Source organism: Equus asinus, chromosome 1 (assembly GCF_041296235.1).
Source record: "Equus asinus isolate D_3611 breed Donkey chromosome 1, EquAss-T2T_v2, whole genome shotgun sequence".
NCBI classification, from domain to species: domain Eukaryota; kingdom Metazoa; phylum Chordata; class Mammalia; order Perissodactyla; family Equidae; genus Equus; species Equus asinus.
Window position 1 is genome coordinate 150,583,716 of NC_091790.1, and position 16,709 is coordinate 150,600,424.

Sequence of the window (16,709 nt, forward strand, 5' to 3'; positions counted from 1 at the left end):
TATCTTATTTATTTAGGAGATTAACTGAACTTGATCACATATATCATATTTATTAACATATAACATATAGCATATATATTTATAAGTATTTATTAGTTATACATATATATGTATATGTATATGTGTATATGTATATGTGTATATATGTATATGTATATGTGTAAAATATATATATATTTTTTAATTTTTAAGTACTTTTGGCTTTCCTATGCCTAAGAATGTCATCCTATTACCTTCATACATACTTGGACACAGATGACTTAATGCACACATTTTTTGTCGGAAAAGTCTGGAAATATAGTCAAATGCTCAAGCATTGGCATTGAAGAGGAGAAGGCTGAGTTTAGCATTAAAGAGAATTCTGAGGCCATCCTTCTGTGTGTTTCTTTGTGGGCAGCCTGTTCATTCTTTGTTGGAGTCTCATAGTATATTTTCTTTATCCTGTTAATTTAAAAAAACAAATCATCTTTATGTTGAGCATTTGTAGTTGCATACTCATGCATGTGTCTCTTTCTACTTATAAAAAAATTCTTCAATTATTCCTATTACTCAGTTAATCTGATTTCTTCCTCAAGAGCAATCACAATTTTGTGTTGAGCTCTCCATTGTCTCCCTATTTTCCTCTCATTGTGTACATCTCTAAGCTTGAATTCAATAGCACTGATCTGGTTTTTTGAAATGTAAATTCTTTTTTTGTTGCCTCCAATATAGATCTTAATTTTGCTATTATTAGTTTAGTTTTCTTGTAGTCCTTATCTTATCCATCTTTCTTTTTACTCATTAATTTAGCTTGATGTCTCCTTTTAGCTTTTGACTCCTATTTTGTAGAACCAATGTCTTTTGACATTTGAAGATGCCAAAAAGTTTTCTAAAATCTTGTTTTGGTTCCTAAGTAAATCATGTTCATTGAGCTAAGTAGTAGGAATGATGTTTCCTTTACACTTTCTGTGGCATATTCTCATAGACTCTGTTTTTTTCTTTTCCTGCTCACTTATTCTTGAATGTAGAGAAATCTTTCCAGATATTTTGCCAGGAAATGTCTAGTGAATTGTGTTTGACTTCACTTTTTGCCAACTTACATGTTGGTACAATCTCCTCCTTGGCTGTCTAGTTGAATTGCAACACTTAATCCAATTCCTAGGTTCTAACAGACTTTCATATAGTGTCAGTTGGAAGGCCAAAAGTGGAATTTCTTCCACTCACTTCCTTTTTAGCTGTCTGATAGTCTGATAAGATGATTTACATGGAAAAGAAAAAAACTATAAGTCTTAGAAAATACTTCTTATTTACTCAGAGGCACAATTAAGCAAATTTTAAACAATCATTTTTGGATATTTCCTTTGCTCACTGGACAAATCAAGTTTCACACATAATTAAAAATTTTGCTATCTGGTACTTTGATTTAAGTGTTCCTGTTAAAAGATACTGTAACAAATATTACAGGTGTTAGAATGTAAAGAGTATAGTAGAAAGAAAAAATAAGGCAAGATAGCCTCAATGGATTGATTAGAATTATGGCTAGAAAGTGTAACAGTGCTGTTGTGGGTATGATCTGGAGGTTATTGGATCTGATCCTTGCTTCAAAATAGCCCCTTCTATCCATTTCAGTAATTCCACCCATTTCAGATCAATTTTTGTAAAATATTTTTTTATTTTTAAGAGATTGTCTTTGACCTCCTAGCCCCATAATTTTTTCCTTCCTTTACCATACAGAGTTTTTTAAATGCATGTCCTATAACTATGTTTGTATATGCCTCACCTTTACTACTAGATAATAAATTAAATATAATAAAATGAAGTTGCTGGTACCTAGATCATAATGAGCATTCAATGACTGTTTCCTGAATCTGCATCTTTCAGGAGAGAGATCATGTTCCATGTTCTTGTATTGTACTATAGTCCTTAGTTCAGTCCTGGCCCTACATGGTGTTTAGTAAGCGTTGTTGACCAAATACCTTGGGAAGGTATGAAACCTCAGGCATTTACCAGAAAAGCAATACGAAGTTGAACGTTGAGAACTAGGATTCAGGATCAGGAGTTTTAGATCTCAAGATTCAACTTTCCTAATAGAACAAGGTGGACTCAGCCCAACAGTGTCATATGAGACTAGGTATAAACCTGAAGACATAAATGGATTCCATGGCTAAATAATGACTTAACTACATGTAATGATTAAGAAAATGGAAAGATAGTACACTACACTGAGTGCTTCAAGTCCTTATCTCTTTTAATAGAACTGAGATACCTCCAGCTTTGTTCTTTTTTCTCAGGAATCCTTTGGCTATCTGGGGTGTTTTGTTGTTCCATATAAATTTTAGGATTCTTTTCTCTATTTCTGTAAAAAATGTTGTTGGAACTTTGATAGGGATTGTGTTGAATCTATAGATTGCTTTAGGAAGTATGGACATTTTAACAATGTTAATTCTTCCAATCCAAGAGCACGGAATATCTTTCCACTTCTTTGTGTCTTCTTCGATTTCTTTCAACAATGTTTTATAGTTTTTGGTGTACAGATCTTTCACCTCTTTGGTTAAGTTTATTCCTAGGTATTTTATTCTTTTTGTTGCAATTGTAAATGGGATTGTATTCTTAATTTCTCTTTCTGCTGCTTCATTGTTAGTGTATAGAAACGCAACCGATTTTTGTACATTGATTTTGTATCCCGCAACTTGACTGTATTCCTTTATTAATTCTAAAAGATTTTTAGTGGACTCTTTAGGGTTTTCTAGATATAAAATCATGTAGTCTGCAAAGAGTGACAGTTTCACTTCTTCTTTTCCAATGTGGATCCCTTTTATTTCCTTTTCTTGCCTGATTGCTCTGGCTAGGACTTCCAATACTATGTTAAATAAGAGAGGTGACAGTGGGAATCCTTGTCTGGTTCCTGTTCTTAGAGGGATAGCTTTCAGTTTTTCTCATTTGGAATGATATTTGCTGTGGGTTTGTCATATATGGCCTTTATTATGTTGAGGTATTTTCCTTCTATGCCCATTTTATTGAGAGTTTTTATCATAAATAGATGCTGTATCTTGTCAAATGCTTTCTCTGCATCTATTGAGCTGATCATGTGATTTTTGTTCCTCATTTTGTTAATGTGGTGTATCACGTTGATAGATTTGCGCATGTTGAACCATCCCTGCATCCCCGGAATGAAACCCACTTGATCATGATGTATATCTTTTTAATGTACTGTTGTATTCGATTTGCTAGTATTTTGTTGACGATTTTTGCATTGATGTTCATCAGTGATATTGGCCTGTAATTTTCTTTTTTTATGTTGTCCTTGTCTGGTTTTGGTATCAGGATACTGTTTGCTTCATAGAAGGAGTTAGGAAGCCTCCCCTCCTCTTCAATTTTTCGGATGAGTTTGAGAAGGATAGGTATTAAGTCTTCTTTGAATGTTTAGTAGAATTCACCAGGGAAGCCATCTGGTCCTGGACTTTTATTTTTTGGGAGGTTTTTGATTGCTGTTTCCATCTCCTTTCCGGTGATCGATCTATTCAAATTTTCTACATGTTCTTGGTCCAGTTTTGGAAGGTTATATGTTTCTAAGAATTTATCCATTTCTTCTAGACTATCCAATTTGTTGGCATATAGCTTTTCATAGTATTCTCTTATTATCTTTTGTATTTCTGAGGTGTCCGTTGTAATCTCTCCTCTTTCATTTCTGATTTTATTTATTTGTATCACACTCCCCGATTTCAAATTATACTACAAAGCCATAGTAACCAAAACAGCATGGTACTGGCACAAAAACAGACACACAGATCAATGGAGCAAAATTGAGAGCCCAGAAGTAAACCCACATGTTTATGGACAGCTAATATTCGACAAGGGAGCCAAGAGCATACGATGGAGAAAGGAGAGTCTCTTCAATAAATGGTGTTGGGAAAACTGGACAGCCACATGCAAAAGAATGAAAGTAGACTATTCCCTTACACCATACAGAAAAATCAACTCAAAATGGATTAAACACTTGAATGTAAGACCCAAAACCATGAGACTTCTAGAAGAAAACATAGGGAGTACGCTCTGTGACATTGGTCTGAGCAGCATATTTTCAAGTCCCATATCTGACCGGGCAAGGGAAACAAAAGAAAAAATGAACAAATGGGACTACATCAAACTGAAAACCTTCTGCACAGCAAAGGAAACCATCAACAAAACGAAAAGACAACCTAAAAATTGGGAGAAGATATTTGCAAACCACATATCAGATAAGGGGTTAATATCCAAAATATACAAAGAACTCATACAACTCAACAACAAAAAAAACTAGCAATCCAATTAGAAAATGGGCAAAAGATCTGAACAGAGATTTCTCCAAAGAAGATATACAGATGGCCAACAGGCATATGAAAAGATGCTCAACATCATTAGCTATCAGGGAAATGCAAATCAAAACTACAATGAGGTATCACCTGACTCCGGTCAGAATGGCTATAATTAACAAGACAGGAAACAACAAATGTTGGAGAGGGTGTGGAGAAAAGGGAACCCTTGTTCACTGCTGGTGGCAGTGCAAATTGGTGCAGCCACTATGGAAAGCACTATGGAGTATCCTCAGAAAATTAAGGATAGATCTACCATATGATCCAGCTATTCCACTGCTGGGTATTAATCCAAAGAACTTGAAAACACAAAGGCATAAAGATGCTTGCACCCCTATGTTCATTGCAGCATTATACACAATAGCCAAGACATGGAAGCAATTTAGGTGCCCATCAAGGGATGAATGGATAAAGAAGATGTGGTGTTTATACACAATGGACTACTACTCAGCCATAAAAAATGACGAAATCCGGCCATTTGTGATAACATGGATGGACCTTGAGGGTATTATGCTGAGTGAGATAAGTCAGAGGGAGAAAGTCAAATACCATATGATCTCACTCATAAGTAGAAGATAAAAACAACAACAACAAAAAAAAGCATGTAGCATTGGAGATTGGACTGGTGGTTACCATTGGGGAAGGAGGGAGGGAGGAGGGCAAACTGGTGATTAGGGTCACATGTGAGAGGATGCACTATAATTAGTGTTCGGGTGGTGAACATGAGGTAACATATACAGAATTCGAAATATGATGTACATCCGAAAAAAATAAAAATTAAATAAATTAATTAATTAAAAAAAATTAATAGAACTGAGAGCCAGAGGAAGTGCTAAGTCCAAGCTTATCTAAAAAAGGTATCAGAACTTTTTGAGTTAGTATTCTTTTTGGTAGAAAATAAACTGCTAGGGTTAAATTCAGGTAAAGACTTTATGTTAAGACTCCTTTGTGTATTCTCCCCAGTCCTAATTTTAACTCTTGTCCCATTGATCAAGAGAGAGATTGATCCATTGGTTTATGTTGCAAATGGCAGCCAGTGAGGCAGAAAGGCTCAAAGAAAAGTAGAATTCCATATGAATCCCAAAGAGAAGAGCAGGGCTTATTTCTCACTCTGTAAGTCTTTGTTTTTGAAAAAAAGAAAGAAAAGAAAAAAAGAGAGAGGAAAGGAATGGAAATGAAGGATGAGGTTAAAGTCTCACCTTGCAGTCTACCTGTTAACACCTCATTGCTACATCATTAAGATGAGTAAGTGGAGGTTTGGGGTTCCAGACTTTATTTATTTCCCCTTAAATTCAAATGTCTTTCCAAGAGCTCCTGGACTTTGTATTATAATCTCCAGATACTTGGCAATAACTTCCAGCTACCATAACCTGTTTCACATATATATATATATTTTGGCAGTGGTTTATGGAGAAAGTATTGTTAAAAGAGGAACAATTACTAAGGAGGTAAAGTTAGATATGTCAAGAGATGAAATAGTGAAAAGTTAAACAACTTGATTAGAATCTCTACTTTTGAAGAATATGTTTTCAAAATGAGGGAGATAGTACATTTTTTGTTTCCTTGTTATCATTAGTATATCTTTTATGTAGTATGAAACTGTGGTTGAAAATATGTTAAATAGTTCCTCTTATGTAACAGCAACTCATAAATACTTGATATATCTGAATTGTGAAGACATGTCTTATATATCTTTATATTTTGAATGTTACTTTTTATGCCTGCCTGCTTTCCTTTCTGCCGTCCTTTATGTCTTCCTTTTGACTTTATTTACAAATATTTATTTATCTCCTTTTTGTGCAAAATGCCATGTAAAAATATGAAACTGAGTAAAATAAATGCCTGTATTAGAGGCACTTGCCAGTAGGAAGATTAAGACATATAAAATAAAAGGTAAAATACTGCAGAAGTAAGGCTACAAAAACTTTAGGAGTTAAAGGAGATCTGTCAGTGAGGTTTATCAAGGAAGGCTTTATCATGGAGATATCTGACCTAGTTTTAGCATTCACTCATTTATTTATGTTTTTCATTCATTCATTAAAAATACTTTCGAGGATCTACTATATTCCAAGCACGTTTACAGATCTAAGAGTTCAGTGATAAACAATATAACTCTAGTCTGTGCTTTCATATATTTTACCAGATAGTGAAGAAAATGTGCAATTAACAAGATTATACAACAATTACATAATTGTGGTAATCACTCTGAAGAAGACCTAGAAATGCTATGAGAACATATAGTAGAGACCTAATATATATAGAGAGAGAGATAGATATAGATAGATACAGATATATAATATATAGTAAAGATCTCAGGGAATGCTTTGTTGAGGAAGTGACATTAAAACAACGTTGAAGAATGAAGAGGAATTAGCCAAATGAGGAGCAGGAAGGAAGAATTTTTTGGCAGAGACAGAACTGCATGTATGGAGATTGTAAAGCAGCTATGATTTTGATCCTTTTGAGGAATGGAAGGTAGGCCTTTATGGGAGAACTAGAGATCAAGGGAGGAAAGTGTATGAGATGAAGCTGGAGAAGTGGAAAGGGGCCTATTGATGCTGGCCTTGAGAAATTTTAATCTTATCTGTGAGGTCGACAAAGGATTTAAGCAAAAGTAGCTACCTTGTGTGGTAAATGGAATAGAGTGAAAGTCAGGTAGCCAGTTACAAGGCTAGCTCAGGGGTTTAGATTAGAGATAATAGTACCTTGGATTGTGTATGGGTTTGGCATTGGAGATAAGAAGTAAGTGATTCAAGATGTATTTTGGAGGGAAAACAGGCACTACTTCTTGGTTCATTAGAGAGAGAGTATCAAGAGGACACTAAGCTTTCTTGCATGTGCAATGGCAGATCATGATGTCCTTTACTGAAAGAAGGAACACTGTGTGGTGTAAGACTGTGAACTCAAATCTGAGACATCCTCACTTTATTAGACAGCCAAATGGAGATTTTGGATGGGCAGTTGAATAGACAAGTGTGCAAGTGTACTGCTGAGAAGAGAGATCAGCAGTGATGATGAAAATGTGATTCGGGGCATAGGATTGGATTTTGAAGGCATTTGAGTCTTAAGAATGGATGTTGGGGCCAGCCTGGTGGTGTAGTGGTTAAGTTCACACTCTCCACTTTGGTGGCTGGGGTTAGGGGGGGCGGTTCTTCCCCTCTTGAGTAACATTCCTCTAACACAATAATGTAGGTCAAAGGGAAAATAAAATACGTTAATTAAACTTACTTTACAACGTAAATTGCTGGTACTTATCTGTTCTTGAATAGATACTTATTATTGCTCTTTAATTTCTTATCATGGATTCTTCTGCCCTCACTTCATGCCCCTAGAGGATGTATTTTGATGGTAATTTTATTGGAATATTTGATTGGTTAAATAATTTCTTAGGTCAGGCAATTTTGTAAGTAACATGTTTCCCCCCAAGGAATCAGGTGAAGGGAGGAAATCTTTTCAAAATTAACCAATTATAATTATCATCTAATTTGTTGCTTTAAAAAGTCCTATTGTAGGCCAGCCCGGTGGTGTAGTGGTTAAGTTCATGGGCTCCACTTCAGCAGCCTGGGGTTTGCAGGTTCAGATCTCATGCAGACCTACACACTGCTCATCAAGCCATGCTGTGGTGGCATCCCACATACAAAATAGAGGAAGATTGGCACAGATGTTAGCTCAGTGATAATCTTCCTCAAGCAAAAGGAGGAAGATTGGCAACAGATATTAACTTAGGGGCAATCTTTCTCACCAAAAGAAAAAAAGAAAAAGAAAAGTCCTATTTTATGTATCCCTAATATAGTTTATTTCATCAGTTTTTATGATATCTTTTCCATCATAGAGTCTAATTGAAATATGAAATATGTTAACTCATGATAATTTAAAATCAGATTTTATTCGTTAAGTATCTATGTAATCTCTACTAAAGGTATTGCAATTCATTTTTTAAAAGAAACACTTCAGATGTCCCACAATATTATGAAATCTGCAATATCCCATTTTGCTTACAGATTGGCACAAATTATGAGAACAGCACAGTAAGCAAAGAAGACATTCTTTCTGCACAACTTTGCACAACTTTGAAGGAATTGCTAAGCAGAATAGGCAAGCAGTTGGAAAATCTTCCAGTTTATTGCAAGGATATAAACCTGATGTAAAGTGAGGCTAGAATTACTCATGAAATAAAGTCACAATTTAAAGAATCAGCTTATTTTGTGACTTCAGTGTAAAATTTAAACCTTTATTGAATTGAATTTTCCATCTGAAAATACTTCATAATGATTTAAGATACTGGTAAAATTACAGTATTTCTTTTTTAATTTGAAGTTTCTTAAAATATCACCATCTTCATCACTTTACAGATTTACTAAGCCAGGATCTGAGTACTGATTAATCCATGAGTTAACTTTTCTTTGCATATATATCCAGATACAGAGGACTAAATAGCTTTTATGTGCTCCTGGGACTTTGCAGATATGTATTATTTCTCTACTTGTAAATTTACTTTAGAAGAATGCCTTTTTTGGAGTAATCATATTGTCATCTAACTTGTATCATTACTCAATCTTGTGCTGTTTTTTTGTCCTAAGGAATTGCCTACGACCCCCTGATGCTGAAACACCAGTGCATTTGTGGTAATTCCACCACCCACCCTGAGCATGCTGGACGAATACAGAGCATCTGGTCACGGCTGCAAGAAACAGGGCTGCTAAATAAATGTGAGGTAATCCTGAATTGGCCACACTCTTTTACTTACTTAAATAAATCATATAAAGAGGCCAGTATTCATTTGGATAGTACCAGAAAAATGTTGACCCTGTAGCGTAAACACTATAATTGATGAACCATCATAGACACCAGTAGTACAGAACTTATGACCTGACCTCTAGGCTGGGCACACACAGTAGGTACTCAGTTAAAGTTGATGGACTGAGCAGCTGCCTGATGTGTGTGTGCTATTATTGCAGCATTTTTTTTTTTTCCCACAAGGTATCATTCTTGTTTCCAAATAGGTATCATTTATTCAGTCAATTTTCTGAGAAACTCTTCATAAACTGTTAGGTGCTAAGTGCTTGTTATAAACTGTGCTTTGAAATCAGATATATGCCAATTTTGCCTTGTGGAAATGACTAGATGTAAAAGATTAACTGTCTTCTTACCAATAAAAATCACTTCTTTTTATTGAAGTGGCTGTTTCGATATTTTTATGGTAGAGGTTTGAATACTTTTATTTTGTCAATATTTCTTTAGACTTATTTCTGCAGATTCCTGATGAGTCTTATTTTTCATTTAGAAAAATCTATTTCTTTAGGCTTTCAAAGGTTAAAATTAAAAACAGTATCAATTCAAAAAGGCTCCCATCGTCAAACTTGCAAAATATATAAGAACCAGCAGCTGTCTGATTTAGTTACTGTAAATGTCCATTGTTGCCTAAGATCCAATAACATTCTATATTTGAGTCTAAAACATTGAAAAAATCCCATATGTATTTTTGCACACTACTTTAACATTTATTGATAAAAAGTACTTTTTCCTGGGTCTGTATTATGTTCCACATGTGTTCTAGGGTCTAGAATTACGGAATTTCACAAGGCAAATATGGTCCCTGTTCTTACAGACTGACAATTTAACCTGTTGCTATTTGGTCCTGTTGTCCTTCTTTGCAGATCATTAAAGGAAATCCAATGTTGTTCTTACCAGTTTGGGAAGGAATTGAATGGATAATATTTTGACCATAGTTATGTCAGGATGAAACTGAGACCATATTAGATTCACTATACTTTGACAAAATCAAGAAGCAATCTTTTGCAACAAGTTTTGTGTTAAATAACTTTGGAAACCCAAAATGTAGTCAAGAAAATTCCTACTCAGAGCCAATTTAGTTTAAAGTGAACCTGTAAAATATTTCAGTTGAAATAGAAATGCCAAAGCAAACAGAATGTTTCTTAAAGTGCATTTGCCTATATTTGATAGCATGGGCTACATTGGTCAGATCATTCTTTTCTGCAAAGTAGTAAAAATAACTGACTATTTAAGATGCAGAGTCATTCATTCAGTGCGTTCATTTCTAAGGATAAATTATTTTCTTTATTGATTTTCTCTTTTGAAGATGAATAATATATCTCACAGGGAAACTAAGTGGTTATTTTCTTTATATCAAAACATAGATAATGTCTATGGGTCATTCAGCAGTTGAGATTGTAAATGAATAGACCAAAGCAGTGTGTACAGATTTAGTTTCACAAGTGTTATTATATGTTTATAATAGAATTATCTAATGTTTTTCATATTTTAAGTTCTGCTTTTGATTAAATATATCCTTTACCTAGAAACCCCAAAGAGAAGGAATTTGAGCTAGATTTATTTCTCTGATTCTTTCCTGACTGAAAGTCTATTATTCATCTTTTGCCAGTAGCATCCATATTATGTGGCAGAAGGCTTTCATACTCCTTTGGTAAATTTTAGACTTCTCTTTAAGATTTTCATGTTTTTGATGATGCATTTTGGAGGCCAGACCACTCTGTTGTGTGCATAATCCCATATGGAGTACATAAAGTAAACCAGCAAGGAGACGTTTTTGTGGTGGCCTGTTCTTAATGGACATTTCTTAATGTGGCTTTCCAGTCCCACCTTTGTATCTGCTATGGATGTTTGCCAGCTTGGCAGTCGTTCTGTGCTCTTGCCACCTGAGGCATGGCTGTTTGCATCTTTTCATGTTAAGGTCTTTGCTATATCCTGGAGCTTTACCCCAGCCACTTCAGATTAGCAGCGGCTGCTCACAGCCCTCAAATGTATTGCTAGATTGTGGTGTTCCTTAAATCTGTCACCTGAAAGAGTACTGTTTATGGAGGAAGCAAAGTGCAGAAATAAATGGAATGTAATATGGTTCACACTGGTCTTAAAATTTAAAAGTCTGTTATCATCCCTATCTGATCAATCTTTTTAAATTCCTTGTACATCACACTACTTTAGTCCTGTGTTATTTGAAACGATAAAATTCAGTTTATACTACAGCACCAACTGCTGTGATATCAGACCCAGGGTGAAATGTCAGAAGCACTGTGGGGCTGATGAGAATGAGTGTCTAGACCCAGCCCAGTCAGGTATATAAGAGTCTCTCTGGTGAACAATCACACAGTTAACACATGATGCACTTGAAAGCCCAGATCAGCAGATTTGCTCTCAATGAAGACCAAGCACAAAAGTTTGATCCAAAACTTTGCAATAATGCAAACAGAACACTCTTTTTCTTGACATAGTTTGAAAGCAGTTCACCAAGTGTTTGCTTTCTTAAGTCATGAAATTGTTGCCTATATATATTTGTTTGCTCCTGTATTATCAAAGTATCTATGACTTTATGCTGACCTAATCCGAAACATGAAATGGAATTTCTAAAACTGTCAAAAAACAATTAACTTTAAGACACCTGGGATTTGGTATACCTTTGCTTGTGTGTGAATGATTTTAGGCATATTCAAAGTTAAATTTTAGAAATGATCATTAAGTAAACAAATGTTATCCTTTTCGAGAGACTTTCAGGTTCCATATAAGATGAAATATATTACTGAAAGGGGGAAAACATAGAACCAAAAGAAACGTGATTTATTTTCTCTTCCTGATTGATTCTGCCAGAAGAGTGAGGCAGAAAGTAAAAAAGGAACATACAGAGATTATTAGCCCACGCAGAAATAGTGGAATCTATTTCCTTTGCCAGTATTCTCCCCAGTAAACACAATTGAAACATTTGATACATGTTCATTGTGGATTTTCTTTTAAAGTTTTTGATTTGACAAGTTAATTCTAATGTACACATTTATTATTAATATATTACTAAACCCTCTAGCAAGGATGTTAACCTTTCTATCTCAAGCCAAATTATTTTGAAACTTTCAATGCAGTGAGGAGAAGAAATCCCCAGAAACATACTACACACCTTTTAACAATTCACCAAAATTCATTAAAATCAGTTGCTGAAAAACCAGGAGAAAACACACCCTAATCAGCAAGTGGTCAGGAACATAGTGGGCGCATTATCTAGTTGCAGAGGCAAGAAGGTTCCTACGCTAACAGGCTTCCTAGTTGGTGTTAATGAGCCTGCTAAAGGGATCAAGACCAATGACAATATCTTCCAGTTGAACTTGACTTATTTACTGCAAGAGAAGATGTTAGGTTCTAGCTTGGGTGTGAATGAATATTTACCATGATAGCCCAAGGACTTAAGGAAAATCAAGCCTTTCTTTCTAAATTGTCTCAGTGGGATTATCTGGAAGCTAAAGTCCAGCTCTGTTCCTTGGTTATGTCTAAAGCATGCCTTCCTGAGAAGATAAAATCTATGTGTCTGGGACCTAGGGGTTTGAGTACCAGCCCTGGTGTCTAGGTTATCACTCTCTCCTAAGCAGTATGGAAAAATTCCTCTTTTGGTTGCAAGAAATAAGAAATTAACTTAATTGTCTCAAAAGAGAGGATTTATTAGATTTTATAGAAAAGGATATAATTGAATAGAATATAACACATACAAACTGGATCAATGTGTTGTTTCCCGATATCCAGATAGCAATTTGCCATCTTTGAACACTGTTTTCCTGCCAGGCCTGTGTCGCCACCCATAATTTGTGATCAACTGTGCTTTCAGAGAAGGAATCAACAGAGCTCTGGGAACATATAGCTGGCCAGCAAGCAGAAACCTGTGGCTAGATAAGTGACATTCCTTTATTGATTACAGTGATACTCAAATGTGAACATATATTCGAATCATCTGGGGGGAGATTAAAACACAGATTGCTGGGCTCCAACTCCAGAGTTTCAGATCAGATAGGAGTGGGGTCCTATTGGAGTGGGGTCCAAGAGTTTATATTGCTAACGTGTGTCTGGGTGATCCTGATACTGCTGGTCTGGGCACCACACTTTGATAACAGTGATATACCCATTCAATAGTATTTATTAGGAATTTGAGTTTTCCAGGCTCCTGTGTTAGGCGATGGAGATATAATACTGAGAAGAGGCATCCCCTGCCTTCAGGGAAGTTCCCTTCTGGTGGGATCAATAGATGTTAATGAAATGATCACACAAATAAAGACATAATTACAAACTCCCAAGGGGTTTTGAGTCACTAGTTTTATATTGCAGTGATGTTAAAGACTTATTGATTGATCCTAGGGAAGAAATAAAATGAGAAAACTGGTTAGCTGCCCCCGTAGTCTTGTCAGCATCAGAAGCCCCTCTGAGCAAGAGATAGAGGAGGAGATGTTATATATTAGAGTGCAAAGGAGGAAGTATCCCAGACCTTATGTTGAAGAGCTTGCCCTCCTTCTGTCTTTATTCATTTTCTTTTGTCTATTTGAGTTACTATTTCACTGGGACTAAAGCTAAGGAGTCTCACCTCTGCTGGCATACAGAGAAAAGTCAGCTTTCCTCAACCAACAGAGTAGTCAATTTTTCAATTAAACAATGATATGATAGAAAAAATGGCAATTTAAAACATTAAAAGGTCTCTTTTGTTTCAAAACAATAGACTGATTCACAAATCAAACATGTATTGTGTCAATTCATTTAGCAGTGTAGAAAATTAATCAAGATGGATTCCTTCAAAGGTTACTGTTCAACATTGGATTTGACCTCAGTCCTACCATTAATTATCTGTGTACTTTTGTCAAATCATTTAACCTTACTGGTCTTTGATTTTCCCATGCATAAGCTGAGGGTGTTAGGCAGGTTATTTGCTAGGATCTGTTCCAGCTATAATATTGTATGAAATTAGATGGTTAAGGAGTTAATTTGTAACATTAACACTTTCGTTGGTTAAGAGGAGACAAAATTTTTAGGATGTTTTAGTAAACACATTTTTTTTTTAGTTTGTAACCTATAGTGTAAATTGGCTATGCTTACTAGTCCTGATTAGCAGCCAGAGAAAACATTAGTCCTCATTACATTAGATTACAGTGGTTACATGGGTTAACTTCTTTTGGCATGACGTGACACTGTTTTTAAAAAAATTGAGGTCGTTCGTAGTCCTTCTTGCCAATACCATTTAATTTTTTCCCCTATTGAATCATTCATACTTAGCTTAGTGATTCTGTTGGGAGCACAAAGCAAAACCAGCAACTTTCTTGTCACTGTGAGAAGTGAATCTGGAGGGTTCATTTGGTGTCCTCTTTGGGAACACCCTCTTTGATTAGGTAGCCAGGTTTCTAAAGTGTGTGTGCCCCTAAAGAAAAAAAATGTACTCTTCTGTGCTTAAAAACTTGCAGAGGTTGACCCATCATCTGTTAGAAATGCACTTGCAGTTGTTTTTCCAGAAGTGCTCATGACTCTCAGCCCCACCAAGCCACCCACAGACATTTGCCTGCTCTCACATTTGTTTTGAGAATAATAACATTTTATAATGCTTTTGTTGGATTACATATTATGTGGAATTTGCATTGCATCTTTGTAACTAATATTGAATAACTTTGTTTCGCTTAATTCATAAGTAAAAAGCATAAGCAACATACTGTGCTGAAATGTTTAGCTCCTTTATTCAAGTGCCAACACAAAGTAATTACAAAACAATTCTGGGACACAAAACTAAGCTACTGTTGCCCCTTCTGGGACTTCTCAGCAGTTCCAATGAGAAAAGTAGAGAGCAAATTTAGTGTAAAATCTTAAGATGCCAAGAAGCTCAGGGATAGGGCTCTCCAGGACACTTCCCTACACACACAGGTGACTTTAAAATACCTTTTTTAATTCTAAATAAAGAAATATAATACTCTTTGGGAAAACACTTTTGTAATATGCAGATTTTCTGACATCACTGCTATAAAGCACTGAATACTGCAAGTTAATGGAAATTCAATTAAACATTTGTTTTATAGAGTAATCTAACTAGATGGCAGCACATAACAGCTTACTGTTTTGTTTAGTTGGCAAAAAAATTTTGTGTGTGTTTGTGTCTTAGAATCTAAGCCACAAAGCAGTCAGAAACTCAAACAGGGAGTCTTATGAATTGTCTCTAAAGGGTATGGCAAGCTCAGGAAGCAATACAAATGATCTGTATGTGATGAGTAAACCAGGGGACATTATGTCATTATTCTGAGAGCTATATGTCTATCACAACAGAGTGGGCCTAGGCAGATAAATACATTAAAAATATTTCTGCAGCCTATAATCAGAATTAAGATGATTTGGAATTTTTTGTTTTGATTTTTATTTCTTCAAAAAAGGAAGAACTCGTGGAGGACAACCAATAAAAGGAAATAAGACAAGCTACTCTTCTGAGTCTGTTTAGAAAGTGATACAGGTTTTTTAAAATAACACAATTAAAGGTTATTAACAAAAATGAATAGTTATATATTTTCCAACCATCTGAAAATTATAGTGCTAAAGTATCAAAATATTTATTGTGACAAAATTGTTTCATATGTGATTGCAAAAAATCAGTGTTTTAACCCAAACCATTAAAATGTTCATGTACAATGTTGTTTTAAAAATAATTACAACATAGGATATTTAGTTGTATAAAAATTGTGAAAATTGAGCAGTTACGTTAAGGCCTGGTATTTCTCTTACTTTCTGAGGAGCATAATGATTTGAAATGGGTGCAAATAAAACTGAAAAAAAATACAGTACATACGCTTTTCACAACCGAGACCTTTATTATTGAATGGGATTTGCTGTTTTTATGAAGTGCCTTTAAAATATCTCTATGCCTTGAAATATTTTTAAATAAACTGTAATGACTGAATCGAGCAGTATTACATTCAAGTAGAAGGCACTTGCCATTTTGAAGATCAAATAGACCTTTTTTATTTCCCAACTTTCCCTGTGCAAACCGTTTATTTTAACTACTCCATGGTCCCAAATGTTGGTCAGTACATACAGTGTCAGTATCTTGAATTCACTTATGAGCAGGAGGAATGGATAGCTCCCTCTAACGTGTGGTTCTTGACCTAGGCTGCCCATTAAAACGCACTGGGTGGTTCTAAGTATCTGGCTGCCCAGGAAGTACCCAGACAAAGTGAATCCGAAGCTCCAGAGGGTAGGCATCAATACCTTTTAAACTTCTGCAGCTGATTACAAGGTGCAGCCAATGTTAAAAATCACTGCAACCAAAACTCAAGTTCTTAATATAAGCTTAATGAAGTAGAGACAAACAGGTGAATGGAGTCAAAATTTGGAGATGTATGTATTTACCTGGAAGACAATGGTGGCACCAATTCAGAAGTTCCGTACACAAAAAATTCTTAAAAATTGAGAAAAGTATTCATTATTTTGATGTTTTCACAGGCCAGGAATATAAGTTCTAAAAAATACTCTTATTTTTCAATTATAATTAAGCATATAAAAATGGACTTCAAGGAATAGCTAGAGTCCCTTTTTTTTTTTACTTTTTTTTTTTTGTTGAGTTAATGA

General features: G+C 35.1%; 1 protein-coding gene across 27 annotated transcripts in view; it reads left to right on the forward strand.

Annotated features, from left to right (window-relative positions):
- Window positions 1–16,709, forward strand: part of HDAC9 (histone deacetylase 9) — an 866,113-nt gene that overhangs the window by 611,978 nt on the left and 237,426 nt on the right. For all 27 annotated transcript variants that reach the window (XR_011503369.1, XM_070509723.1, XM_070509733.1 and 24 more), the window contains one exon: window positions 8,912–9,045. Coding sequence is in view for 26 of the 27 variants with exons in the window: in XM_070509723.1 (XP_070365824.1) it covers window positions 8,912–9,045 (134 nt within the window). In the remaining variant the exon portion in view is untranslated. The remainder of the gene's footprint in view (window positions 1–8,911; window positions 9,046–16,709) is intronic.